Below are 13,134 nucleotides of genomic sequence, written 5' to 3'. Positions count from 1 at the left end.
CCTCGCCTCGATTCAAGTGTACTAGACCATGTTTTCGCAGCTCTAGCCAGTAGGAACTGTTCTGTAATATCCTGAACACTAAGTGAACACTTACCTGCTCTCTTATTCACAAGGGGTCACCACAGTGGATGGATCCACAGACTTTAAATTATTGACACAATCCTCAAGGATTTGTGCCTCCTGCTACTCTTAAACTGGTGATCCTTCGTGTGTTAGGCAAATGTGTTAACCACCACACTATGGTAATGCACTGATTTGATCAAGTATTGTAAGTGTATTACTATGTGACTTTAACTCAGTAGTGCAGACAGGTATACTCTGTATTCAGGTTTGTGTATTAAACACAATTCATATTTTAGTTTCGTCTGGATAGTATGTATATAGATAGAGATATATCTATATAGATGTATATCTCTATCTATATATCGATATAGATATCTATATAGATAGATCTCTCTCTATAGATATATCTATATAGATATATTGATATAGATAGATCTCTCTCTCTCTCGATATAGATATATCAATATAGATATATCGATATAGATAGCAGGCACGGTGGTTAGCACTGTTGCCGCACAGCAAGAAGGTCCTGAGTTCAATTCCAACATCAGGCCGGGGTCTTTCTGTGTGGAGTTTGCATGTTCTCTCCGTGTTTGCGTGGGTTCCCTCCGGGTAATCTGGCTTCCTCCCACCGTCCAAAGACATGCAGCTTGTGGGGATAGGTTAATTGGATAATCCAAATTGTCACTAGGTGTGAATGTGCGAATTAATGTGAGTGTGAATGCTTGTCTGTCACTATGCGTTAGCACTGCGACAGACTGGCGACCTGTCCAGGGTGTACCCCGCCTCTCGCCCTATGACAGCTGGGATAGGCTCCAGCGCCCCCCGCGACCCTGAAAAAGGATAAGCGGAAGCGAATGGATGGATGGATATAGATATATGTATGTGGCAGTTAAAATCTTTCATAAATTCAAGCAAGATGTTTACCAGCCGCAGCCAGACATGACATGAAGAAAAGGTGTTGGGGTGGGTGTGGGTTGCAAAGTAGCTTGCAAATGTATAGCGACTAATAGACTAGATTAGAGGGCTGCTATTTATGTAGCTTAATCAGATGCAAGGCCTTCAGCTGAGCCATCAGGTGATTTTTGTGAGCATTATGGTCAGCTGATTGCAGTTTGATTTTTGTGCCGGCCTCAGCTTCTCAATCTCACTAAATGTGGGTGTTTTCCAAAATTGGTGTGGTTCCAAAACCTCAGTGATGCTGGGACTGGTGTGACACAATTACAAGATATTATGTAGCAGATGTGGTTTCTAACTTTTAATAGTTACCATTTAACTGGTTTAAACTAACCACTAAAGTCCAAGTTGAAAGGATTATGATTTATTTAAAAAAAAGACTGGTTAGCAATATATAGGGGCCTATAGAGACGTTTGTTTGTTTTTTGTTTTTTGTTTTTACATAAGATAATTCCATAAACATTCACCAAAAGGGTCCCTTACCAAATGTACTAAATGGGTTGTTTTAGTTTTAAAATCAACATGTCTATGCCCTCTGGTGGGCAAACTGTGCATTATTGTCTCTGATTGTATCATACCTACCTGGCTGCCCAGTTCTTGCAATTTCTGGTTGCTGATTGGCCGACATATATGCACCACCAATTTATACCTGTCGTAACGTAGCATTACCATTTGGATCTAGTGGTATTTTTGTAATTCAGTCACAAACTATGACAAATACTAATGGAAATGTACCATAGCCAAAAGTGTAATGATGACTATTTAAAAGTCAGACATCCAGAGCTTTTGCACATTGTCTTCCTTTTCCAGAATGTGGCGTAGTGGGTAATGAGCTCAATCAAGTATGTGCTTGGATCTTTTATTTCCCCTTTAAAGTCTGGTCACCGGCAGGGCACTGTTCATTCTAATTATCTAGTTTAATGAACACCTCACCTCCTCAGACTACACCTGAGGGATGTGGCCCGTGAGAGAGTGACAGGATTAAGCCAGCTGTGACATTACTTGGCTATTGGAGCTTTCTGCTCTTCCTAGATATCCTCAGCAGCTCACAATAATCCTGGAGCTCCCGAGTCCTGTTGTATTCTCCCCGGTGCTTAGAGAAAGATGAAGTAAACAGACTAAACGTGGCCTAAGAGGAGGAGCCAAAACAAACTGCACTTCTTTGGCAGGAGAATAGATGGTGATATTGGTTCCAACCTGAAAAAATAGCTCTGGTCTGCTAAAAGGAGATGAACTTGAAGCAGTGCCCCCATTTCCTGTATGCGCCATGCAAGTGTATTTTACCAAGAGAACTGGGCAGCTTTGAGTTCATCTGAATGTCTGGAAGCTTTTTAAAAAATCGTTAAGTTGGCTGCTGGCAGGGAGCTGCCCTCTGTTAATTTCATTCTTCTCTTGGGAATAAATTTTATTTACTCTCCAGTCATACAGCCAGACACGTAATAAAATTGTTTTAGGGCTCTACTCCCTAGACAGTTGACCTTAAAAATATATATACATTTTTTTTCTTTCTCTTTTGCTATCAGTGGTGCTACGGAATAAAATGTGTTTGTACTCCTTAATATTGCTAATATCAGCCTCTGATGGAGCTCACACATGCACAGGTTCCTTGTCAGCACATGTACTGTGATGTAGAAACTTAAAATTTAAAATACAAGCCCCAAAAACAAAAAAAATGAAAACAAATGATGCTTTGTAGAGTTAACCACTACCCTGCTTGCACAGTTTTCCATAACAATAAAGCCATGTTTTAGTACTGTAAAGCATGCTGAATCGCATAGGAATTTTTGATTTGGTTGATCGTGACTAGATGTTTATTAGAGGCCTTGGTTAGCTGGTAAGCTTCTAAAAGCCTTTGAAAAGCAGTTTTCTTGTGTCCAATTTTTTGAGCCTTACTTAAAGTTAATGAACCCGGAACGCTTTTTTCTTTTCACATGAATAGTGATTTAGATGGCGGTGAGTTCTCTGCTCAAACCAAAGCGCAAGAGCTCTTTTTTTTCTCTCTCTCTCTCTGTCTCTCTCTTTTTCCTTTCAGGGAATAATCCTGCGTCTGCTTGAAATAGAAATATTCACACCAGCAATTTAAAGTGCATAGCAAATGAGAGGAGTGTGTGGGAAATGCTGTAAAAGTTTCATTGGGCGTAGCCTTGCCTACACTTTCTTACTGATGTTGGGAGTGTCCCCTGAAAATTGAAAACCCCCTTTTCTATTCACTTTCTCTCTCTCTCGCTGCATTCTCTTCAGCCCTTGTCTCTCCATCTGCAGTGTTTGCTTACTCTTGCTTTCTCTGATGTGCTGTGGCAGCCATCTTGCCGGTCACGACTGGCTGCTCTGGAGCACTCTACAGAGCTGCGTGACAGCATTTGGGGTCCCTGGACATTACCAAACCCACCCCCAAGTGCATGGACACGCCTCTTCTAAAAACATCTTTTTTTCTTCCTTTTTAATCTGGTTTGCTAAATATTCTGGTTCTCACACCCTGTTCCCCTTCCTTTCAGTATCGTTCCTAGTCATCCCCCCTCTTTCTCAACAAGACAAACCCTTGGATGCACTGCCTCGGGTTTCAAGACAAGGAGATTTGACTTGCATGAGGTCTTGGCCTATGCATCTCTCCTTTTAAGGCGCTCTCAGTGTGTGTGCATGTGTGTAAAGCGCATGCTAATGTGGGTTGGTGTTGGTCCTTGCAATCAGACTGAAGATGACAATCCAGGGGGGCACATTGTGTGAGCCAGCACTCTGAGCTCCACAGATGGAAGGAGAGATAAGGAGACGGCGAGCTTTAGACAGAGACAGGAGAGGGCCGCTATCCACTTCCACACTTCACTTTTTAACTTCGTTTTCGATTCGCACCTCACAGATCCAATAGCCACTATGAAACCAGCTTTTGTGAGTATTGATTCCCTTACAGGCAGCAGCTCTGCTAGAGGCTCATTAATCTTGTCTACCTGCTATGACTGAACAGAATGAGAAAATAATGAATGCTTTTTAGCATTTCTGTGGATATTATATTTTCTTTAAAGCCTTTCTGATTGGTATTCACTGATTGAAGCTGGTTGCTTTATTGATAAAGAAATAAAAGGATAAATAAAAGGGGGACAAAGTGAGGCTCACACCCAGATTACCCTGCCCTTTCTTCAAAAACCTTGTCCTATCTGATGTTTTTAAGCCATGCATCATTTCTTTGCTCTTTCTTTTTAATCCTTGTTCATGGGATCATTAAGGCTATGCGTTGGTTTTCTGTGGCCTCATTGTTTGCTAAGCAGTTTCATGTGTTTGACTTGCTGAGATCAAACCAAACTGTGGGTGTGTGTCAGAGCTCCAGTGCAGCCAGCGAGGTAAATCTCTTCTCTGATCCCCACCAGGGGGAGAACACAGGAGAGCCAGAGGGGGCTGACGCGTGCAGCCACTGCTTGGTATAACTCTAGTAATTATTTGCAAAGGAATGCCCTTCCTGTTTTAAGCTTAACTGGGAATATTTATGTGTAATGCGGAATGAGTGGTCAAGGTTTCCCAGAGGGGACGTTGTTCATAAAAACATAAGCATGACATTGGGCTATTTCAGGAGGATGTTGATGGGACTGCTGACAGTGTTTTGTCCCACTGTGGCATTGAGGTCTTGGCACCTGCTACAAACAGGGTTGTGTTTGTGTTCCCCTTGATGCTTTTCACTAGTCCGTAGTTTTCGTCCAACCCTTGTTTTGGTGCCAGCTTGCCAATTTGAGGCTGGTGGTCTGGGCACACGGTCTCTGCTGCAGCCTTTTGTTTCACCCTCTACACACTGCCAGGCGTCCTTTAGCTCTGCCGCCACCCTTTCTCTCGGCTTTAGTTGGGCATTGTTCAAGGCTGTTAATGAAAAGACAGTTTGTGTTTTCACATCCCGGTAGGATAGCGGACCCGTTATTCTGCTAAGTCACCTCAGGGCAGCAGGCCTACTGTGAGGAGCATGATAAATGGGTTCATGCGCCTTTAATCTCACCCTGACCATTTCGCAACACTGCTGGCTCTTCAGCTGTTGACCTCCACCTCCTGGGTGACTTCTGACCCCTCTCATTGTACCCCTATGCTCACAGTGAGGCTCTCTAACAATGGATGCCTCTCAATTTCAGTTCTCTGCATTGATTCAATCCTGCAGCACAAAAACACACCCATCTCGCTCTCTCTCCTCTCCTCTATTAATTCTCATGACACTGAGCATCCTAGTTCCTGACCATGAAATTCAGAAGCCTCTTCTTGCTGTGAATGTGATTTACTTTGAGGAAATCACTGGCTGGCATCCTCTGATAAGGATATATTTACCCAGCTCCAACACACCTACCTTTCTGGATAGCTGCCTTGAACTCTCATTGGACCAGCCAACATTCCCGTTTCCATTATGCTGGATAAGTGAGGCCAATACAGCAGGACTGAACATCAATGTGCTTTTTTTTTGTTGTGATTTGTGTGTACGTTCATGTGTGTACATTTCTTTAAATAGGAAAAAAAGGTCTGTGCTTTAACTTAAGTGACATTTTAAATGCATCCAGTTTATTTTGTTTATCCACAGTAGTGAGTATATTTTAAATTCTCCTTCAGCGTTTAAAAGTACAATGGCCTGTCTTATCTCCTGAATAGTGGAGTAAAAAACTTGGGCAGCTGAACTGTGTCTCAAAGATGCGATTGATGGGAGCATTATCCTCCCTCGAGTACAGACCTTGGCCACTTTAATGAGGCAAAGAGCGCTGCCTTGTCTTCATTAACTCAGGTGCTGCTACTGCTTATGCATGTGTGTGATTTTACAGATTAGACCCCCAGTCGAGGCCGGCGTTAATCAGGGGCTTTCTAATTGCTTTTGTCCTGCCGAGGCCTAATAATTTAGTTTATTATGAGAGCAACATAAACCTGTCAAGATCAGTTTGATATCATAACTTAAGGAAAATAAGCAGCCATCCCTAGGTGAACAGAAACTCTAATGAAGATGTAGTTGGTTTGTGTTTTTCTCTTTTATTTCACCACTAGAAGAAAATCTAAGGAATCCAAGAAGCAACAGCAACTACATGCTGTTCATGTTAGAGCTATTCTTATTTTGGGGGGGAGGGGGGGCATCTCTCCCCAGCATCATTCTTCTTTCCTAAAATGCTTCATACTAACTGAACTAGGGCTGGGTATTGTCACTGATTTCTAGAATTGATTCAATTCCGATTCACAAGGTCCCGAACAGATTCGATCCACGATTCGGTTTAATTCGATTCGATTCAATTCGATTTGAATCTGGGAAATTTCGACAGTCAGAAATATTATAATTCAGATCAGTACATTTACATATTTTTGTATCAATAAAAAGGAAGCTGACACACGCAAGACTTTGACACAAAGGCATCTGCTGTGATGCTCACACCTTTGATAAAGTAGCTGAAGATAAAACACAGAAAAACATGAAGGTGATTTTTCCTGGCCTGGGATTTTATAAAAATATTCTGCAGTACATCAAAAACGAAAGAAAACCATTAATTAACATATGAACATTACCTCTGACGTTCCAGCGGTTTTATTAGAGACACGGTTAAGCGTTTTGCATTTTGCATAATTTTAAAAAGTTTAAATTGGTTCAGTATTGTACAGCAGAAATTAGGTTTTCTCTTCGGAAGAATGTAAAAGGGAAAAAACCAGCGGCTGACAGTGCTGTAAACAATGGTAGACTTGTGCGTAACAAGCAAGCGAATAATGAAGAAAACAGATTTTTAGACGGGAAACTGTTCTTGAAGTACACAGAGAGAGAGAGAGAGAGAGAGAGAGAGCTGTGCATCGTGGTGGAAGCAAAACAGTAAAAGTCAGAGTGAATTCATGACAATGTTTATGTGAAGCGTAGTTAGGATCTTCTTTTGCCGCTGGTTCGGTCAATATTGTTTGGAGAGAGATCAAACCTGCAGCTTTAGAATCACCGCATAAAGGGCGTGAACACAAAGCGCGGACCCGCCGACAGATCAGAATCAGCGAGCTGTCGGCTTTCAGTCCCGACCGTGAGAAAGGCGACATGTAACTGATTCTGATCCGCGGGTCGCGCTGTGTGTTTAAGTCTTTGTGCAGAATCCGTGTTCCTGCTCTCATTTACTGTCTTAGCTGTTTGGTGGTTGTTGAAATTTTGTGAGATTTCACCAGAGATTCTGGCATTTCAGGCAAAATTAATTTATATTAAAAAACCGATTCAGGATTTTAATGAATCGATTTTATGTTATCCAAGCCAGAATCGATTGTAATCGATTAATCGATTATAAAAACCCACCCCTAAACTGAACCATCACTGTAGAAAAGTCTGAGCACACAAGCAAACATGCTTTCAGTATGTGTGACATGCATCCAGAGACTCTCGTGTGAAGAGGAGGCAACTACTTTTGATGACTCATGTTTGCTCTTTGCTCAGCTAGAAGTTGTGTTCCCACTCCACCGTCAGCTTTCCTGTTTAACGACATAGAATGAACATGTGGACGGCAGTTATTAGTTGAGCTCGTGTGACTAATCTACCATCTGCCCAATATGCAGGACTCTAATCAAGAGTATGGTGACTTCACACTGGGCAGATGGAAATCAAAAATAATGCCATTCTCTAACCGTCCTTTGTCTCACACCTCTTCTCGCCAAGACTTTGGCATTTTCCCTCTGCAGTATTGAGGACTGATGGTGAACATGAATGTTGAGAATGTGGACATGAGGAAGGAATTGTACTTTACACTGAGGCTGAGTGTGTGTTATCCTGAGCTTTCGTGTTTATATTTCTTCACTTCCTATGACTATACTGATTATTCATAGATCCAGTCCTAACAGATGCATTTGTTATGCACTAAACGTGTACGGTTTTCCATCTGGAATGGTGTTTCTTTCAATTTAGAGTTTTTAAAATCTCCTGTCAAGAGTGTTTTTTGTGTGAAACAAGATGATTATAATAACACTGCCAGAGGATAGTTGGCACAGTGTGGATGCACACTTTGAATGGGAAGAAGGCGAAACAAAACGATGAATTCTCTCTCAGCAGACACCGGCGACTTCTGACTCCCCAAAACAAAGAAGATCTAATTCCTCCGACAGCGTAAGATGTCAATCTTCTGGTCCTTTTGGGTTTTGGCTCTGTCCTCTACTGGGGCATTCTTTGTAGAGGTAGATGGGATCCTTTGAGGCTTTAGGAACCCTTTTGGAATAACATTAACTCAGATTATTCATTTCCTTTTCTAAGTCCAGAAGCTTCAGTTTGTGACTGTCTCCAGTCTGACAGCAGCATACTAAAATAGATGCATCATTGTTCAACGTTAATATCTTTCTCTGCCCTTCTGACATTAATCTTCTAATTATGAACTATTTCACTACTAAACATCCACCTGCTGATCGATGACGAAAAAACTGCTACTTTGGTTTTCCAGTGTCGCTTTATTAGCTCACATATAATTATGCTAATGGGGTCATCAAATATGTCTGGGGGCTTATTAAGGAGCGAGGACATTCAAATTCGGATAAAACTTCTCCAGCTGTAGTTTTATCTGTTCACTCTAGTTTATACAACATGGCCTCATACTCAAAGTAGTCAGAGTACCTGACAAGTGTGACAGCAGCACAGTCAGTCTCTCCGTTTGCATTGAATTCACTCCCAGTGTCCATGCATATTCAGCTGTGGGCCACTTTAAAGGGAACCGTGATTCTGTGCTGTGACAGATGTAATTTTGCAGTTTCATGTCCCACTGCTGCTTCGCTTATGAATACATTTCTATGAAATGACAGTATTGTGTTTTTACAAGTCCATGAGCGGCATGTGCATGTGATGTGTGTATGTGCGTGACTTACTATGATTGGAAACAAACTGCTGGTGATGTTCACATGCATTATGTCATGATGCATGAAATTACTGCAAGAAACGTCAGGTTTCTGGGCATCCTTTCAGCTGTAGCTTCTCACTCTCTGTCTTGCTGGGTTTCGAACCCTTTTTGTGTTTTGTCTACGAAGCTTCAGTCGTCTTGAAACATTTGTTACAAGCATTGGTTTAAGCATCAAGACACAGTTAAACTTGCTCCAAAACTCTCTTCACTGAGAGCTTTATAAGTACATGGGAAGCTTAAACTACCAGACTTTGTTCTGTAGTATTTTTCCAGACTTCTCTTTTAGCTTGTTTATTACAATTACCCTTTTGTTTTTGACCTTATTAGAGGCGGACGGTAAGACCGGCATGCCAGTATAAAGCAGCATTTTTGTGCCTGTTGTCCCCTACCTGCAGTCAAGCCCTGGTTACTCATTTAATGTGGGACAATAGCAATGATTGTTTTAATGTGACCATAAATAGGATATAAAGGCACTCAACCGTCTCGGTCCTCAAGCTGTCCTTTAACATGTCTTTGGAAAATCACTGCAACCTAATTTTCTTCTTGCTGACATACTCATCATTTGCTCTTACAGGGACAGTGTATTATTGCTTTAGGGGCTTTTCTCTGTATTTTTGCTGGTGAAAGGTGGTGGCCAAACTCTGATCACTCTTCCAAGCCCTTACATTTTGTTTTCTCCCCCCTCTGTTCCTGTCTTCAGATCGAGAAGATGATGACTATGATCGGTGCAGGCATTGATTTTTCCAGAGATCAGCAATACGCTGCACCAGGTAGAGTATGAATACTAATATTGTTGCCTTTTCAAGCATGTTAAAATGACTTAAGTGTCAAATTCACAAATAAATTATCAAGGAAACCTGAAGGAAAACAGGAAGAAATGGGTAGTTTTCCAATAGCTACTCATCTGTTTAATAAATGTGAGCAAAAGCACCTTGTATTAATTCATTATTTATCTTTTTGTGGGTGTGGCTGTTAATGCAACAGCTGCCTTTATTGCCAAATAGTGGGCTTGGAATGCTTGGAATTTGATTTATACTATAGTTATATTTATTAGATCCTCACCCTGAACCTTAAAAATATATTGAACAAGTGCATGGCAGTGATAGTAGAGAGGAGAGCTCTAAATACAGATTAGTTACAAATGGAGGTTTGGGTACAAAAATACTATTTTAGAAATTACTGGTTTGTTTTTTATAGAACAAATGACAAAGAAAAGAGTCTAAAACGTTTCTTTTAAAAGGCGTGCGTCATCCTCCACTGAGATTTGACCCCTTGGTTTGTTTTGTGTGTCTGTTTTTCTGAGGCAGTAATTCAAGCTGTGGTGTCTGACATGAGCCAAGTACTAAATCTGCATCATAACGTACCAGGATCTTTATTTTTAAAACCAAAGTGCCTGAGAGCGAACCTGTATTACAAGCAGTGTAAGGACTGCAACCTGCTCTGCTGTTATTCTGCTTTTCAAAGCCTGTCATTAAGGTTTGATGGATGGCGTCCAAGGATTGTAGCAGCAACCCGAGCAATCAAATCTTTCCCTTCAGCTCTCCCTGTTGACGTTCTTCAACATCCACTGTCAGTCACCGCTGTGCCTGAGCAATCTTTTTAATATATTTAAACAAAGCAGCGCATCCTCTTTTCCTTCGCCAAACTCCATCGTCTTATTCTAGCCCTGTGGTTTGCTGTGCCCTGCGCTGGATTGAGCTGTTTAAATATTAACCACTTCTGTACGTATGTCAGGGGGTGAGCTCATTGTGCTTTGGAGGAAGCAGACTTTGTAGAAAGCTGACACTGCTGCAGTAAAGTAGTTAGCATCCCATCACAGGCACTTGGTGTGAAGTTTCCATGAGTCTGATTCCACTTCCATGCATGTGTGAGCCTTAACCTTGTAGCTACCACGCTCACAGCTCCAGCTCAGTGAAGCAGACCATCGGGGGACTCGGTCAAGAGGAGGCTCTCTGTTTGATGTGATAAACCGCATCACTTTTTTCCCTCCCTCTACTCCTTCATTTGGTCCGGTGCTCGGCGGTGACGTGCTGAGTTGATTGGCTCTGTGCCTCCAGTCTGTATCTTCACTGATTTACCTTTACAAAGAGAATGTGGAAAAACAGCGGACTGAGGTACAGATGCTGCAGGAACTTGAGAGCAAATTAGGGGTGGGTGGGAGGGGGGTTGTAGCTGAAATGGTAGCTAGCCCTGATAAAGAGCAGCCACCTGCAGTGTTACAGAGGGAGAGAGAGAGGGAGTGGGGAAGTGTATGCATTGAAGGGGGGGTAGAGAGAGAGAGAGAGAGAGGAAGGGAGGGGAGAGGAATTGCAGGCAGCAGAATTGTGATCAGTCAGGACAATAGGAGGATGTAACTTCTGCATCTGTAGGACTAGGTTATCTGCTCTTTAGCTAGGAGCAGCTAAAAAAATGTTTCTTTTAGACCTCGTCTGTTGCCGGACCACATCTCTCAGACAATCTTAGCGCTCTCTTGTCTGCAGAGGAGTTAATCCTGGGAGTGAGCTATCACTGAAAGTGCTTTTTGAAGGAGCTGATCGGATTCTTGACTGGATTTCTTTTTTTCTTTTTTTTTCTTTTCTCCTTGACAAATTTTCAAGCTTATGAAATGTCTGAACGGAACTTTTGACATGGGACCCTCATCTGGAACGTGACTGTTTATGTAGCAGGTTTAAATGATGAGACAGCCGACAAGCAGAAAGGGAAACTTTCAAATCTGTGTTTTATAAAGAAATGTTATGTTTTCGAATTTAACGCTGTTTACTTTTCTAAGCTGCCAGATTTCACAAGGTAGGAAACGATTGACTCTGTTAGCCTCTGTGTTTGAGGGGTAGTTAATATATTGAGAGGTAACTACCTGTGCAGTGATTGGTTTCTAGTGTGTATTTGCTTTGAAAGAGAGTTGAAGAATTCCAGTAACATGTTCACTGGAGGAGAGGCACCAATCTGTCTTTGTATACGTTAGTCTGCTCTCAGCTTAGACTGCTGACAGCTGTCAGTATAGTGTTGGTCTGTTATCAATCTCCGCTCATTGCAGTCATGTCACAGGTTTCCTTTAGTCCCTCTGCGTTTTTTGCTTGTCCTGCTGCTTCCGATGTGGACAGTGGCACATCACAGGTAGATTCCTGTTTGGATTGTCTGTGGGGGATTATATCTTAAACAGGTTGGATATGTGAATCTGGGATCCAATTATTTACCAAATACCTGTCTTGGCTACAAGTCTGGATCACTTACACTTGGCTGCAACAAATCTGCTACCCTGGAAGAACTTAAACTAAAGTTATACGCTCCAACCTCTGAGTGTTATTGTAAAGTTAGAGTGTAATTAAAACAGCCCTAATTTTTTTGTTTTTTTTGTTTTTGGGCAGAAAAAGGTACCTCCTGAAATGGGACACTGACTTTTTTCATAATCAGATATGAAATATTCAGTCATATTTGTGAGTTAGGTGAGGCACCGCGCTGTGTGCTAAACAGAAATGTATTTCAGCATTCTCCTGGCTCACTATCATAGCAAAAATATATTCTTTATTTTTTAGATATTATCCTTTTTTTTTGTGGATTTATCCCTTTTATCTTACCTTCACCCCCGACTCGGGGGTAGTTTAATCTATTTCGAGTGACTGCTGTTCAGCCCCCGCTGTCCTGCGGGAGCTGACGCCTTGTTCACAGAGGACACTGTCTCCCTCACGTTCCTGCTGCTGGTGCGCTCGGCTCTGCTGGCCGAGAATGATGTGGCAATGCCACGTCTCGTCCTCGGAGTGCCGCTGCTACCGGCTGAAAGGTTTCTCACTCCTGAAGCGCTTTCCCCTGTCAGCAGGTGCTGCAGGCCGGCTACTGGATCAGCCCGTGGGAGACTGGCTGGAGCATGTGGGTCTGCCGCAGTACGAGAGCAAACTACTCCTGAATGGATTCGACGACCTTCACTACATGGTGAGTGCCTCACTTTTTTTTTTATTACTGTCTTTGTTTCATATTTAATTCTCTCGCATGTTTAGCCATTTATTTTCAGTTTTTAAGTCTTTGAAGACTTTTTTTTTTTTTTTTTTTTTTTTTTTTTTTTTTTTTTTTTACCTTTTCCCTGTACTCTAAAGCATCATATTTGCATCATAGGTATTTACATTATTTAGTGCTTGGCTTAACTCAGTGTTTCAACTTTTCCATCTGTTCCGGTGACTCTTGAGCAAAGCATCCACCTTTCAACTTAACCGATGCAGTCTGAGCTCAGCTCCTGTCAGATAGTTTGTTTGATACTGTTACCTCTGGTTTAGTGTTGAATCAAGGC

General features: G+C 41.9%; 1 protein-coding gene across 4 annotated transcripts in view; it reads left to right on the top strand.

Moving 5' to 3' along the window:
• anks1aa (ankyrin repeat and sterile alpha motif domain containing 1Aa) overlaps window positions 1-13,134 on the top strand; it is a 64,300-nt gene that overhangs the window by 33,659 nt on the left and 17,507 nt on the right. For all 4 annotated transcript variants that reach the window (XM_087833451.1, XM_087833450.1, XM_087833448.1 and 1 more), the window contains exons 15-17: window positions 8,021-8,077; window positions 9,556-9,625; window positions 12,670-12,782. In XM_087833451.1, the coding sequence (XP_087689577.1) occupies window positions 8,021-8,077; window positions 9,556-9,625; window positions 12,670-12,782 (240 nt within the window). The remainder of the gene's footprint in view (window positions 1-8,020; window positions 8,078-9,555; window positions 9,626-12,669; window positions 12,783-13,134) is intronic.

Source organism: Neolamprologus brichardi, chromosome 20 (genome assembly GCF_056152115.1).
Source record: "Neolamprologus brichardi isolate AB-2024 chromosome 20, ASM5615211v1, whole genome shotgun sequence".
Taxonomy (NCBI): domain Eukaryota; kingdom Metazoa; phylum Chordata; class Actinopteri; order Cichliformes; family Cichlidae; genus Neolamprologus; species Neolamprologus brichardi.
This window is presented reverse-complemented; position numbering and strand designations above follow the sequence as displayed.